Here is a 17,023-nt window from a genome sequence, read left to right as displayed (position 1 = left end):
AAAAACGCCTGCGCGATTGTCTCTAGCTACTTCTAGCCGTTCGTTTCGTCCTATAGTAACAGAAATACCAACAAAACAAAATGACATTTGACAATAAACAAATAAAGTTTGAAAATGGACGGTCTCGTTTCACAAAACGAAAGCTAATTTTAATTTTACGTAATTGAAATTTTTATTGCAATATTTTCCACCGCCCCGAAGGTTAAAAGTTGTGTCGTACAGTAATTAAGGTGAATCTAAAGGTTGTATCTAAAAAATATTCATAATAAGCGAGGCCAGCGCGATCGAAATTTTACCAATATATGTTATATACAAACAAATGGGTTTAGGATTGATTACGACTATCAAAATCAAACTAATTCAACAACTTCAACAAGCAACTGGAACGAAAACAACTTGAAGTGGGACAAGTGAGTGTGTTGTGACGTCACAATTCGCTAGCCAATCATGTCTCGTTATCGATATTTGAATTTCCATACGTAAGTGAATTAATTAATTTAATAATTTTTTTGAGGGTTTTAAGTACGATATTTGAGTTTAGTTATATTTTTTACATATATTACATGCATTGAAAACACTATATTGCATATAAGTACTGCATGTACCCTATTGCGCTGTTGCCCTCCATGGCCTAATGATCCTCGAATTTGATTTTGAGTTGGAAATTTGGTTTCCGCTAAACATCAATAATATATCCTTAACGCTGTACATATTTTTTGCTGCTAGTCGTAGTTGGTTCGATGGACCTTATTTAACTTTACCGCTGTCAGTAAAGACATAAATTATTCCCGAAAATGGACTAAAAAAAAAAAATACCATGACATACTGGACAGGTTAAATAAAGTTTCAAAATGTTGATAATATCTGTATATTTTCTCATACATTATTTTTATGAACCATAACAATTATATAATAAATACGCAATTTTATAATTAATAATTAAAAATAACAAAAAAGTCTAATATGACTGGACGAAATACGCATTAGGATTAGTTAACTAAAATATTTAAAACCTTGTGAAAAAACCTACATCATAAAATAAGTGGTGTTGTGAAAGATATTTGGAATGTACTGAATGTTTGTACTACGTGGTCAAAGTGATTTAATAAAGGGACTGACATAAATTAATAAAGTTAAAGGGATAAAAATGGAATTACTCAATCTAAGAAATATTATTTGTATGAAACAGTGAAAAAGTATTCTAGTGCTTTTTTTTGCTCTAACTATATGTATAAATAATATTACATCCGAATCAGGGCTCTTGTTGACGGTAACGGGTGACGGTCCGCTTTTTCCAATGGACCGATGCCCGTTGCTCAGTGTGAATGTTTGTTCATGCTGTGAACATCCACCCGTCTTCCCTCGGTGGAACGTCGCCTGTGTGATAACGACGCTGGACGGATAGACGTTTTGCCCCAAATATTGCATTTTGTAGCGCAATTTGAAAAGAAATATAGATCAGAGTATTGATATGGAGCAATTAATCACTTTAGTGGAAAATAGACCAGCACTATGGACTATGGGACAAAACCACAGAGAGTTATAAAAATAAGCAGCTTAAATTAATGGCATGGAAGGAAATCTGCTCGATTTTACATGAATATTATGAAATATTATCTGATAAAGAAAGAAATTAAATTGAATTTTCTTCCTAGTGGACATTAGAAACGTAGATTACACATCTGCCCTGATGACGGACACTGCAATGCTGTCCGAAAAGTTGGCTAAAGAAGGAGGTAGCGCAACACGGCATAATACCCCAAAAACAAATAACTATTAGGAACATGTATTCTCACCAGAGATGTGCTTTATTTCAAATAAATCCATTTCAAATGGAAATGCAAAATGGGTATTTTCCATTTTACATTTTAAATGCTTTTCTAAAAATCATTTTGCATTTTGCATTTTAAATGCTTTTCTCAATGCATTTTCCATTTTAAATGCTTTTTTGAAACATTCTTCTTACTATCTCCACTCATCTTTTTTTCATAAGCGCCAAATATCAGTCGGTCCTCAACCTCGCTATGAGAGATAATTTACATTTGTCAAGTTGCTCCCTGGTAGGAGCCCTGGCAATTGAGTGATACCATTACAAAAAATACTGAACATGGGGCCATGACGCTGTAATATTAAATGTTAGATAGCAGTTTCTATGTTTTTACGTTGGCAACATTAGTCCCGCGCAATTTTTTTGTGGTTTCATAATCTGTAGTCGTGGTGTTTTTGGATTTACCACCATGTATAATGTTTGTTCTACATTGATGTCCATTATTAAATGACAAAATTATTTAAAAATTCTATAATTATTTTAATTGTTTGACCTGAGAAACCATTTTGCATTTTCAATGCATTTTGAAAAAAGGTATTTTGCATTTTGCACTTGAAATGCTTTTCTAAAAACCATTTTGCATTTTGCATTTTCAAATGGAAAAGTTTTGACCCATTTCCATTTTGCATTTCAAATGGTTTTGGGTTCCCATTTTGCACATCTCTGATTCTCACTCGCTTTTCGTTTCAAACTGATGACATTGGGAGTGTCTATGTTGTATAAACTAATCCTGAACAAGGACACCCGTTTTGCACCGGCCCGTTATCCGGTTAAAAGACGTCTGCCAACAAAAGCCCTAACATGTTTTGTTTCTATAAATAATATTTTTTTAATGCTCTCAATATTGAATAAACCATTACATACAATAATTAATATATTTTTCTTGAATAATGGTCAATCTGCATGCTATATATATTATGATTTCAATTTTTTTTTTTTAATATGAATTTCCAGGGAAAAATAATTTAATTTTGTAAAAGTGTAACATGAAGAAATTTAAAGTTGACCCTAAAAAAATATGTATGTGAGTAGTGGGAATGGCACAAATAATTATTAATTAATTAAAGCAGTGTTTTAGTATGCAATTTAGATTTCTGTTTAAATTTAAACTAATTTTAACCCTCGCAATCCCACCTCATCTATTCAATGATCTGTTTCAATAAATTAGCTTTCTATGCCACAGAAACTCGATGTTGAATCAACTTCAACTTTGGTTCTAATTTATAAAGATATAGAATTCCTCCAAAACTGATATTATTTCATCATTTGATTCGTAATCATTTTCTTTGAGTATGTTCATCCACAGAATGCCGAATATGTATTTATTTAAATAAAAATATATTTGACAATATTGTGTACACATCATTGTTTTATCCCTCCTAAACAATTGGTTTCATGTTACCGTGATTGCATGTCGAACAACGATATCATTGTTGGCTGTAACCAGTATGACTGCTGTGTGCTAAATCTCTGTCAGTGCAAGTGGGGCCGATCCAATACAGGCGTAATTGGAGCAATCCGTTCCGGGCGCCGAATTGCCAAGGCGCTGATAATACCTCACCCAACATGTTGCGTCGTGTGGCTCAGGGCCGGCTCCAATTGCAAGATTGTACCAACCTAACTATGCGAAGTTTCAAGAATATTGTCATGGTAATTAAGATTAATTTAAAGTGAAAATGGTAATACACATAAGCTTCCTGTGAAGACATTAATAAAGGCATTTTTGAAGCTACCAACATTGTTTCATTAAAATTTAAACACAATTTTCAATTCATAACACACATAAAGAAATGTAATAAAGCTGGATTTCTTCCGATAATTATTTTTCAATAGACTAGAGGTTTTCACTTCATGTCACAGCAGTCTTTCTGTCACTCTTCAAACTCAATCCAATTCTAAATATCTCAACCGTACCTTACACTTCAAACTCAATACAATTCTAAATATTTCAACCATACCTTGCACTTCAAACTCAATACAATTCTAAATATTTCTACTGTACCTCGCACTTTATACTTAATACAATTCTAAATACCTCAACTGTACCTTACACTTCAAACTCAATACAATTCTAAATATTTCAACCATACCTTGCACTTCAAACTCAATACAATTCTAAATATTTCTACTGTACCTCGCACTTTATACTTAATACAATTCTAAATACCTCAACTGTACCTTACACTTCAAACTCAATACAATTCTAAATATTTCAACCATACCTTGCACTTTAAACTCAATACAATTCTAAATATTTCTACTGTACCTCGCACTTTATACTTAATACAATTCTAAATACCTCAACTGTACCTTGCACTTCAAACTCAACACAATTCTAAATAACTCAACTGTACCTTGCACTTTTCTGCAGAATGTTTAACTTGACATCACTACACTGACTATAGTAAATAAATAAGCTGTCAGATAACCGAGTGAAACAGCATTGTAACAATGTAATAAAATTAAAATTAAACATTGAATAAAACATATATATATACATACATTAATGGTTTAGAGTCAAATTATCTTTAAAAACATTGTATGATTTTTGGAGGAGAGGAAAAAAGATTTAAATCTGTTGACTTACAATGGGTTGGTATTACTAAATGGTAATACAAATTTCCAACCTATGATACACTTGCTTAGATATTGTCGTAAAAAAATTAAGTTTGTCCAAAAGATATTTTGACTTATAACCATCGATATTTATAAAAAAGTTTGATAAAATGCAAAAAAAAAATTGCTATTCAAATCTATTGCGTTAAACTAAAAATAAGATTACAAGTAATAATCATTACAATATTGTGCATACTTATTTTGATTGGACCATTTTGTAGTAATTAAACCACCTCAAAGACATTCGTTGGTACAGGGCAAAGATATTAGAAGAACGAGATATGCTATGTTGGCCGCCGGACCGTAGACGGAGTACTACCTAATTAGGGTACTTTGAATACTATCGGGACGTGTACGCACAGAAATCTGTTCTCTGTATTAGTGCGGATACCTTAGCGTAAGCGAAGGTGTGCAGTAGTAGTATTGGTGAACAAAACTGGCGACACTGGGCAAAACAATTCCGCACAGTATGAACTGCTCATAGCACATCTCGTTCTTCTAATATCTTTGGTACAGGGAAAACAATAAATAGATGTTTTAATATTTTCACTTTCATGGTATTAGTTCATTGCTTTCAACTCAACCGGAAGTGTCACTTTCAGGAACATTATTGGTTCACCAACGTCAACTCAACCTAAATTGTCACTTGTAATATCAATTTACATTGTCAAAGAAAACTTCTAGACTCAAAGTCAACAAGAGATGACAACGCAACACATATCATCTTGTAATATCTCGCCACATCACTTGATGCTCTAATGGTTTAGTATTGTCCATTTCACAAGCACTCCCCCTCGTTCTGGTAGCACCACTTGGGCTGCAGGGCCTCGGGATGGAGGCCCCGTGCAAGCAGGCGCTCCCGGTGGCGACTCATCCTGTCTTCAGCGGCCCCGTACCGCGAACTAGGGTCCGCCCACAGTCTCTCAGCCACTGCGGCAGCGCGGGGCCAGATGCGGCCGTCTGGAGGAAACAGTAAGTACATATTTTGAATTTATTTAATATTATTTTGAAATTATTGCAGTATTATTTAGCTTCTGCAGTATTTTGTATAATAAAATATACTCTCAGTACCGACCTGGTGAAAAACCACAATTCAGAATTGAAACATTGGTTGAAATGGCTTTAGCCATGTCTGGTGACCAGTTCTGATATTTTCACACAACTTTGGTCCAAACACCCACATGCACGAAAATACCAATATTTGAAATATGAGTGACATCTAGTGAATATTTTACACACTAGTGCCTTAATTACACCTACTGGTGCTCGGCTGATGTGATCAGTACAGTCAGTATTCGGCCTAGTAGTAGGCGAGTGATTCAGGCAAGACAGTGCATAGAAGCAAGGTCCAATACTCAGTCGAGTAAGTGCCCCCTCTATCTGCACACTCAACACGGTACTTCACTCTCTCTCCACTGTCGATCAGCCGAGTTAGTCAGTAAACTCAATAAACTGACTTGCCTTAGATTTGATGATATTGTTATGGTTTGGGAACACCTCCGCCATATTTGTTCACTACTTGTCAATGGTCAGTGTGGGTGACATATTGCACATAATCTCATCTTATCAGCTGCTAACTTTAACATTGTCCCAATTATAATACTTTATCAATTTATTAAAGGAATTATTTTATGGATTCTTCATAATTATGAGCTTTATAACACAACTATAGTCCAAAGTATATATTTTTAATAGAGTTCAACCACAATATATTATGGAATGATTTTAGGAGTGATTTTGGATCACAGTTGTTATAAATGACAGTACATAATCTTTAGATGCTACTTTACAGAGCTTTCCACCAGTTCCTGTCGATCGCATAATTATTTGAAGGCAGCATTTCAATTTACCTAGAACGTTCTCATCAACGTACTCGGTCCACATGCAGACCTCTCCGCCGAGCACGGTCTTGTAGCGTGGCAGCGTGTTGTCGTAGGCGGTGCGCCACGAGTGATACTGCGTGTTGCCCCAGAAGCCATGGTCCAGGTACCAGGCGTCCTTGGTGGACAGGATGACCCGATAGCCCAGCTCCGACAGTTGGCTGGGCAGAGAATCTTCCGACACCACCCAAGTCTGGATTACATATCTGCAAATAGGGATCACATATACAGTTTAGTCTTTTTTTTTTATTAAAACACAAATAACTTTGTTTACATCACTTTATTTCGATACAAAATCTCAACATGTTTCATGAACCAAGTTCACTTCATCAGGAGCACAAGTATACTAAAGTTATAATTAAAATTAGGTCTAGAAAGAAGAGGTAGAAGGAGCGGGGAGGGGTAAGGGTGGGGGAGGGTTATTCAAAGTAGGAATTAAAATGTCATTAGACGGGAAAGACCGGGTAATTGGGAAAATATTTAAAATGGGGTTTATAAAATTTTTTTGTTTATTAATAATATCTGCTTTCATATTCACGTGTTTTCTTATTTCTAAGATTTCAAAATTATTGATTTGAGATACCTTGTAACCAGAATGTAGTATTTTAAAACCTGAATTAATATCGAAAGTATGGTCGTTATTTAATAAATGATCCGCAAATTCTGATTCACAGTTTCCCTTTAAAGCCCTAAGATGTTCTTTAATTCTGATCTCAAAGTTTCTATTAGTTTTTCCTATATAAAAGGAATTACAATCATTACAGTTGAGTTTATAAACACCTGATTTTTTAGTTTGACCATCAATATCTTTATTATTAAGAATATATTTTTTTAATTTGTTATTCGTATAAAACTCCGGTTGAATAGTGAAGGGGATGTTTTTATTTATAATTTTGGAAGTATCATTATCTACAAATAGAATTCTACGCCATTGTTTGTTTGTATCTTTATAAATAGGATAAATATAAAGTTTAAAGAAATTATGTTTAATTTTTTTATTTAGTATTTCATCTATCAATTTATTAGGATAGCCGTTATTAGATGCTATTTGTTTTATGATATTTAATTCTGAGATATAATTAGGATCCGACAAGGGAATCGAAATTAATCTATTAAGCATAGAATGGAAAGCTGCGACTTTTTGAGAAAAGGGATGATTTGATGAATTATGTATGACAATATCAGTGAAAATAAATATATCTTATCGTAATATATCAAAATCACGTGTCACTGTGTTCGTACACGCTAATCTCTAAATTTTTTTAACGTGTTTGGTTGCAGCTTGAAAGATAGGACCCGATAGGTGACGCTGTTGTCGATATTTAATTGAATTATTGTTTTTTTCATATTTATGAAATTATTTGTGAAATTTGTACTTGCAACTAACAGTGTTGTTTATATTCGAAATCATATATCAAATAATTTTCAGTCTGTCAAATCTTCCTTCCATCTTAACCTAACCTGCTTTCAAGTAAAATGCTTTCTTTAAAGTACATCTATTTGAATTTCATTTTTGTTTTTGTTAATAATACAAATCTTGGAAGCGAAATTTAACCCACTTCCCTAACATCCGATCTAGCTGAAACTCAGTAGAAAAACTGGTTGTCGATGACAATACATTCTATTAACTTTTGAAAAGTCTGAAAAGGAACTTTGTATAAATTGCGTTTTTGTGGCTGGTAGAGATTCATTTATTACTAATTTTTCTGCCCGGCTGTTTTATTTTGAAACAAAATGAATTTAACGGTGACCGGATAAATCATCACAATGATAATTCATCACATCTTTAAAAAGTTATATAAAGTCATGGAAAGTGATGAAACAAAAACTTTATTAACTGGGTTAAGTAGGTTAGGTTAAAAAAAATTTTTTCATCGTTTCTAATGACTTTATATCCCTTTTTAAAGTGTGTTGAATTGTCACTGTGTTGAGTTATCATGGAACAGAATTTATATTTTTTTTAACTTTTATAAATGGATATTTTTCTAAAATTTATAGCTCATGATGGAAATGAAAATTGTAGCTAAAAATATTGTGCTAACTGTGAAATTTAACTACCCCAGTGCTCATGTTCGTGAATTTTTAGGTCATTTACAATAAATTAAATGAAATTATAATAAAATTGAAAGATTTGAGATAAAAGCCCAAAAAATGGTAATACGTGTCATTAACAAGCAACCGATAAGATACCCCTCCACTCAACTCTTCATAGAGTCTTAAACATACGACAACTCCACCTAAAATTTTCGCTAATACATTTCCTGTTCAAATATAAAAACAAAACTCTCTTACAACACAACTACACCACCAGAACAATAACCAACGGTCACTACAAAGTACCTTCACTACATACCACGTTAGCTCAAAGACAATTGTTTTTCCTAGCTCCTAAAATCTTTAACCTTATCCCTGAAAACCTAAAAACCGTAAGTCAACCCCATTCCTTTAAAAAACAAATTACGAATTGGATCCTTACACACGGAATACATTACAACTACAATACCCATTCATTCTACACTCTATCAATGTAATCACCTTTCAGACAAACCATAATATATCCTTATTCCCTAACTTAGCGGTATAGTATGTACATGTACATAATTAATTAGGTGATCTATTTACTAATAATTTCTCAAATTTTTCATCTTCTTATAATTCTCTAACTTCTCCATCCTCTTCTTGCAACCCAAACTAGCTATACATCATTTTTCTTATTTTTATTTTTTATATTATAGTAATGTAAAGATTCTATGTCCGCAAACTGTAAAATTCACCCGCTATAACACAGGGTCCTACCTAGCATGGAGGGTGAAATATAAATTGTCACGTAATAATTTTTCACCAAGAATTTTTTTTTTTTTGAATGATTATTTTATCATTGATTAAAGCAAAAATTCGACTTGTTTATTTAACAGATATCTTTAAAATCTCCATAAATCAAGTCATTGACGTAAAACCACAAATATTATTGTATAGCTGCCAATTTAAACTTTCTGTTGTAAACATTCTAGTCGACACCAAATAATCTTCCGCCACAAAGTTTAAAGGTTGAAATTGTTGGCAGCCACTTTGTTTTTCTTGTTTTATTGAATGACAGCTTTGCTAATGCGGTCTAACAATTCCACAGCTGTTAGTGTTTAGTTTGCTTGAGGTTTGTAACGAAGTTTGCCTGGGTCTACTCACTGCCGTCTCTTGCTGAATAAGTGATACAATGACATAATGACTAGTGTAATCGGAAGACAGCAATGCTGGCAATTTGTTTACAATACACAAACCTATATTATTTATATAAAAATGCATGAGTTTGTCCCTTACGCATTCCCATATCATTCATCCGATTTCGCTTAAAAGACTTTAGGCTTATTATCGCTGTACTCGAATGAGATAGTTTGTAGTTTTGTATAATTATTGAATATATTTAATAAAGAATGTAGTTTTTTAATAACAATGTGGATTTCATGATACTATATGAAGTGAATGGTACAAAAAGTCGGGGATGCTCGCAAAAGACATGAATAAAATAATTATTTGTAGTAAAAAGAGACGTAAGTGGTGAATTGAGAAAAAGGTGTAAGGAGAATGTATGACTTGGAAGTGAATGGTTAAAGAGGTCGAGGATGCCCGAGGAAGACATGGCACAATCAAGTGAAAAAATACTAATTACAATACAATAATATTATTTTTATCTTAAAAATGCACTCACCCTTGAATTCATAACCTCAAAACTTTATCCAAAACCATTTATAAGTCCCCGAGCAATGCCGGGCACACGTCAGCTAGTATTTTATAAAAAGTGTCTGTGGTGGCGTGGCTCTTATTTTTTTTTCACAAATCTACAGTTTTAATAAATTTTTCACACTTGACCTTCAAAACAGGACGAAGGTGACTCTCTAGATGAGATTTCGAAAAATCAACCCCATCCCCTTTTCCCACCCCTAAACCAGAATTGCACACGTTACATTCAAAAAAAGAGGAAAATTACTGTCTACATTTGATTTAGAAAATTCTGTGTAAGCCCCGAGCAACGTAATTTAATAAGCTGGTAATTTATAGTTATACGTATAGCGTAGGTCACATGGATTACAAGTATGGTACAAAATAGGCCAAACGCGATGGGTTCGCGGGCCGCGGATTGTATACCACTGATTTTAGCTGATACATGGGGGATAGTAATTTTTGACTACAAGAAGTTTGATAGAATCATTAAAAGTAATTTACCGGTCTTTAGGCAGGAAGTTCTCGATGACCGAGGGGCCGGTAAGGTGGCTGGACCACAGCATGATGGGTGTGGGGGTGGAGGACTCGGCGGCCCTGTCCCACACCCTCAGGGCCGTGGCCTGATACTCGGCCCACAGCTTCAGGAAGTCCGACTGCTCGCGGCCCATCCCTCGGGATGCCATCAGGTCTACTATCTCCTGCGTGTTGTTCCAGCAAGGGAAGAACACCTGGAAATAAGGTTGACATTGTGGTTGACATAATATGTTCTGATGAAGTCAGTGATTAGTGACCTAACCGGAGCGCCCAGTCAATAGAAGTTGTTTGTTTACCTGTTCCCGTGTACCGTGTCCTCAGACAACAAGAAGGTATTTAAATAATTTCTGATATAGGTATATTTATGAATAATAAAATAAAAGGTTTAGATAATCCACTCAGAGCCTGGCCTGAACCTCGCCTGGCATTAAAAATTTCAAAAGTGCTGTATTAGGTGTTATGTCGTAGCAGACTGCTTCAATTGCAACTGCACTGGTTGCACAGTTCGTTAGTTCTTATTTAGCCACAAGCGAGGATTGAAAAATTGAAACTTTAAACAATTTATTTCGGTTCTAATTTACCTCATCGCCTCCCATATGGAAAATCTCCCCTTTGGGCATCCACTCAGCAATATCCCTGTAGAGCTCCCCCAGAAGCTTGAAGACGTGCGGGTTGGCAGGGTTGAGCTGTCCGCACGGCGGCTGCACGCAGCGCTCGCGCCACCGCTCGTGCGCCCAGCACGCCGCCAGCACGCCCAGCCCGGCGTGCTCGCCCCACTGCCAGCCGGCGCCGGCGTGCGCGGGTGCGTCAATCTCCAGCACCACGCGCACGCCTCGCGCTCTCGCGTACTCCAGCAGGGCGACGATGTCGGACGCGTGGTAGGTTTGGGAGGGGGAGTACGCACCAAACCTAGAAACAAAGACTTCGTTATTTATAAAAAATCTTCGGATATGTTCACTAAGCATAGCTAAAGCCATTTCAATCAACTTTTATTTTCTCAATGGGGGTCTCTCAGAGTATTTTTCACTCTGGAAAGAGGTTCAAATATCGACGGAATCAAAATAATTACTATATTGACTGGTAAGTGGCTGAGTAGGCATCGCGTTTGGGGCCCACCCAGGCGCAGTGTGTTTAATTACTCGGCTGTCCTCCATCACTTACTGTGGTGGTAGTAGGAGATTTTTAAATATTGTCAGGTTATTCGTAACCCGGGAATGTTTGTCTTTCCAATTTTTGGTTTTTCTTTTGCATAATAAATAGTATTATTAAATTTACAAAAAAAACAGTTTATTATTGAACAAGTACTTCTGTGTAACTATTATTACGCGTGACAGTTGTTTCTCCCTCTGAAGGCATTATCAAACTGTGGTGAAGCCATTTACAGACAGTATATTTATATTATTTTCATAAAGGTACTTATAATGAAAACAATAGATTTCATTTTTATTACCTACTCCATAATTGATTTCCGAGTAATCCGGAAAATATTAATGGTTGTTATCCTATAAAGTTTCCCCCAATTATTGTATTGTTTAAATTTGAATAAGGTAGGCGACGCTATACGCATCATGGCTTGGTCTATTTCAGCATATCGCTCGCTATACACTACCAATGGGAATATAAGGTGAGCGATATGCTGAAATAGGTCAAGCCACAAAAATATAGCGCGCTTATAGCGTAGTCTGTCACAAACTTAAAGGTCGTTCAAGTAAGGTGTTTCCAAATTATTAATTTGGGTGACTCGGATGACTATAATAATTTTTACTCGATTTGAACATATCTAGGAGTGGCGAGCGAATTATATTTGTTTGTTCATTTATAAAACTAGCTTAAGGATTATTAGAATTTTTATTAATTTCCAGCTGCTCTAAAAGATTGAGCTCACGGCCTTTATGTTGTATATGTAACTTATTTGGTTTATTATTATCATTGAGTGAGTGTTTTTTTTATCTAGGAGATGTTTAGCAAATTGTGACTGTATTTTATTATTATTTTTAAATGACCACATATTGAATCTAGTATTCAAGGACCGTCCAGTTCCAACATATACAACGTTGCAAGCAAACGTGCAATATTTCACCTAAAAAATTTATTAGTCTCTGGAATGTGATTATTCTATATTTTGAGCCAATCAATGATCGCTGACATGAATTATTTAATAATTTGCATCTTTAGCAGCACGTGTAACGAAATCGAATCGGAGAAATAAATTCGCACCGGCGGTTTACATCCTTGAAAAAACTAAAATAATTTTTCGTTACCGTTTTTTCTGATTAGCAGACAATTTTTCAGGACAGACAGAGTTTTGCTAAAGTAAGTAGGAGAGAAGTTTTGCTTAAGTAGTTCCATGAATTTTATTTTCAGTTCTCTTGGTAGAAGGTTAGTAAATTGGAGTCGATTCAGTTTTTTTTCTTGTTTAGCCCTCCCTGGGTAGTGGACTAACTTCATGCCATGAATCCCTTAAAATCATGACTACCATTCACAATAGTTATTACCTACTTCCCTATCAGCTTTATGTTTACGAAATAATTCAATTATATTTTAAATATGAGTAGGATCGGCCTAAGAATGGTGCCTTGAGGAACTCCGAAAGTGACGTGTTGTGGAATTCTTATGCTTGGTTATGTTAAATTTGTGAAGGTAAGGTAATGTTAGGATAGTACAGACTTAGCAAGTTGGGGCACTCTCGGCGATACGATGGGGAAGCTCTGCGTGTCCGTGGCGTGCCAGTGCAGCACGTTGAGTTTGCTGGCCGCCATGCCGTCCAGAGTCCTGCGTATGTCGGCCAGCGGCAGGTAGTGGCGCGCCGTGTCCAGCATGAGGCCGCGGTGCGGGTAGGCGGGCCGGTCCATCACGCGTGCGTGCCTCAGCATCAGAAGACGGGGACCCGAGGCTGCAGAGTAAGGGGCCGTCAGCTGCGATAGGGTCTCCAGCGCGTGGCGAGCGCCGAATACGGTGGGGGCGTGGATGTCGGCCGTGAACAGGTTGTCTGAAAGGGAAGTAAATTCATATAACTTAAGGTGGCAATTTCAGCGGGAAGACAACTGAGTGAGCCAGCTGCAGAGACTGGACCTGCATCGGAATTTGTCTTATCGAAGCGCTAGATGATCGACCTAAAAGGGAAAAGACGAAATTCGTACACTTGTATCAATCACAAGTTTCAACGCTAAAATATAAAACTCTGCAATATCCTTGAATCAATATTCTCTGTTCTTGAAGTGAACGAGACATTGAAGAGATGCTATTTTAATATCAATCTGAAGTTCCCAGAGTTACCCGGGGTTAATTGAGTATTTTTAGAAATCAGATGTAGGTTTAGTATCTTTCTCTTGTTTTGAAGGTCAAGTGTGCAAAACTTTATAATAAAAATATTATTTATTTGTGGAATAAAAATCTTATTTTTGTTCTTCTAAAATGTTTCTGACTTTCTCTCTTTAAAGGTTTTTCTAGGCCATCATTTCAAATTATGGAGAGAGGGAAGGTGAATTTATATATTAAATTTGATTAAAATGACAATTTCAAAAGTGTATGGAAGATTGGAGTCGAATTAATACTTAGAAGAGATGAGATGTTGAACGGATGGGAGGCAATTTTAGATAAGGCTTATTTATTTTTATTTAAGTACATAAAACAGGCATGGTACCCAAAAATTTACATAAATGGATGTTTAAATACATAATAATAACAAAATGATAATAACAAAAATAGTAACAAAATGAATAAGCTAAATATGCAGAAGTAAATAACAAATAAGAATGGGTAAAAGGTAAATACAAATATGTTCATAAACGATTTGTTATTGTAACACCTGTACTGGTGAGACACTGATTAAGTAGGTACAAAGGTACTATCAAAGGTAGGTATAAAGGCTTGATAGAAGAGGGGATATTTGTTTAGAGAGGGACAACTAAAAAATATGTGATCTAAAGTTCCCACTTCTAGACCACGAAAGGTACTATCTGAGGAGTCAAGCACGTGGATTTCAACAAGGGAACAATGCCCAATCCTCATTCGAACAAGTGAGGAAATTTATTTTATGGAGAAATGGGGGAATTCTTTTATCCACGGTTTTGATAGTCCTCTGTATTGGGCATAGCAGCAATGTGCGATTTGGATAAAAATCAAATACACCCCGCCCGCCATACATACTAATAAATAATTACTAATTTTCCACTTATTTTGAACGTCAGGTCTGTAAACTTTCATCAAGAAGTATCGAAATTCTGAATTAGGGTGAAAGAGTAGGGTGGTATTTCAAATTCCCATGTAAACAGTGGCCTTCCTCTTGTTTTGAAATCAAGTGTGCAAAATTTCATCAATCTCGGAATAAAACTGCAGATGAAGATCATCTAAAAACAAATCCACCCATAGAACTTGAATATTTATTAACTTTGAAATTTGATAAATAGTTCAAATTCGGTGAAACAACCCATCCTTCGACCTCACATAATATATAGATACAACCATGCTATAAAGCACCTCTGAATTGTAATTATTATTCCAGTCGATCTGTTAGTTGTTGACCATCGTACCTGTCGATCTGAGGTCCAGCGCATACCCCTCATCCGTGCTCCAGTCCAGCGTGGCGTCCGCGGACACCACGTTCAGGTGCACCACGAGCGTGGCCTCCGCGTCCCCGCCGCCGGAGCTGGCGCCAGGGTTAGCGCCAGAGCTAGTGTTGGCGCCAGAGCCCGAGCCGGCGCCGCACTCGAGGTGCAGCGCCTGCAGGAACACTCCGCCCATCTGCTCCATGAGCGGCCGCACGGAGTTGGGCACCTCCGTGAAATCTAACCTGCAATATCAAAAAATGAGATATTAAGGACTCCTGCATAATCGATTCCACGCCTTGCCCTACTGCTTTCTGCCTGCATCGATACTGGACCTTGTGTGACTCTGCACTTCCTTGGACCCCGACTTCTCTAGAACTTGGATTAACCGGCGCAGGGAGCAGCTCGCTCTGGGCGCCGGATTGTCAAGGCGCCAAGGTGCTGATAATACCCAACACCTAATAGTCCTAACACATCGCTCTAGAGATTAGATTTTAGCGCTACACAAATATGCAAATCATCCGAATATTATGATTACAGTGATCATCTACCTAGGCGTCTACTGATTTTGACAAGGGGCTTGAAAAATTTACGAACCTGGAGCGGCACCCTATATTACAGTCTACATACTCGTATGTGGGAGACGTGGAGGTCCCTTACAACTTGGTTTACAGAATTGCGAACCCGACGCTATACCATATTGCAAAAATTTATCAGTCTCGGAATAAAACTGTAGATTTGTGTAAAATTCAAATCAAGCCACCCGCCATAGATTTCTTTATTAAAAAAGGTAGATAGATTAACCTAGCATAGAAGTCCCCGAGGGAAATAATTTATTTCAGGGTCTATGTCATCTTTGGGGATGTTGTGTGGAGGGTTATTGCTGTTTGTAGTGCGCTGTCCAGTGATATATTATAGTAAACAAACAAGTAAAAATGCATTAAGAATAGAATTATTAACATTAAAATTATGTACATTTTTTACGAAATATAAAAAATATAGATTAATTCTTTTTTCATTTTCGACATTGTATTTATGCATTCTCCAAAACACAATAAATTAATTACAGATTTAGGTGCATGTACAACATGTACAAATAGGTACATATTCAAGTTGGATTTAGGTGCATGTACAACATGTACAAATAGGTACATATTCAAGTTGGATTTAGGTGCATGTACAACATGTACAAATAGGTACATATTCAAGTTGGATTTAGGTGCATGTACAACATGTACAAATAGGTACATATTCAAGTTGGATTTAGGTGCATGTACAACATGTACAAATAGTTTTTTTATAAATTTAATTTAGATTAAATTTGATAATATTATTATTAAGTTCTGCAAGTGTTTTAGTTTTTTATTATTGTCTGAACAATAATAAAAAACTAAAACACTTGCAGAACTTAATAATAATATTATCAAATTTAATATAAATTAAATTTATAAAAAAATTAAATGGAGATCTACGAATTAAACACATAAACAATAAATAAAAAAAAATAAAAAATAAAAAAATAAGTACAAATAGGTACATATTCAAGTTGGATTTAGGTGCATGTACAACATGTACAAATAGGTACATATTCAAGTTGGATTTAGGTGCATGTACAACATGTACAAATAGGTACATATTCAAGTTGGATTTAGGTGCATGTACAACATGTACAAATAGGTACATATTCAAGTTGGATTTAGGTGCATGTACAACATGTACAAATAGGTACATATTCAAGTTGCCAGTATGTTTGCCTGGTTGATGTTATGTCATTCCTTTCTAGACATATTGCCTATTCTAAGGAATTAACCAATCAACTAACTAACTAACCATAACGCCGTTTCTCCGCAGGAGTAGGCAGAGAGGACGGACCGCCAAACAACTCGGTCTTGGCACACGCT

The 17,023-nt window shown here is 35.8% G+C and overlaps 1 protein-coding gene across 1 annotated transcript in view; it reads right to left on the bottom strand.

Annotated features, from left to right (window-relative positions):
• Positions 1 to 1,003: 1,003 nt before the first annotated feature.
• Positions 1,004 to 17,023, bottom strand: part of LOC149422115 (uncharacterized) — a 62,449-nt gene continuing 46,429 nt past the window's right edge. The window contains exons 15-20 of the mRNA XM_089633530.1: positions 15,108 to 15,367; positions 13,243 to 13,564; positions 11,157 to 11,484; positions 10,543 to 10,769; positions 6,295 to 6,530; positions 1,004 to 5,404 (exon numbers count right to left, since the gene is read on the bottom strand). Coding sequence (XP_089489656.1) covers positions 5,223 to 5,404; positions 6,295 to 6,530; positions 10,543 to 10,769; positions 11,157 to 11,484; positions 13,243 to 13,564; positions 15,108 to 15,367 — 1,555 coding nt within the window. The 3' untranslated portion in view covers positions 1,004 to 5,222. The remainder of the gene's footprint in view (positions 5,405 to 6,294; positions 6,531 to 10,542; positions 10,770 to 11,156; positions 11,485 to 13,242; positions 13,565 to 15,107; positions 15,368 to 17,023) is intronic.

This window comes from Hesperophylax consimilis, chromosome 7 (genome assembly GCF_061612785.1).
Source record: "Hesperophylax consimilis isolate HC1 chromosome 7, BYU_Hcon_1.0, whole genome shotgun sequence".
Classification (NCBI taxonomy): domain Eukaryota; kingdom Metazoa; phylum Arthropoda; class Insecta; order Trichoptera; family Limnephilidae; genus Hesperophylax; species Hesperophylax consimilis.
Note: the sequence above shows the minus strand (reverse complement) of the source record. Positions and strands in the feature narration are given on the sequence as shown.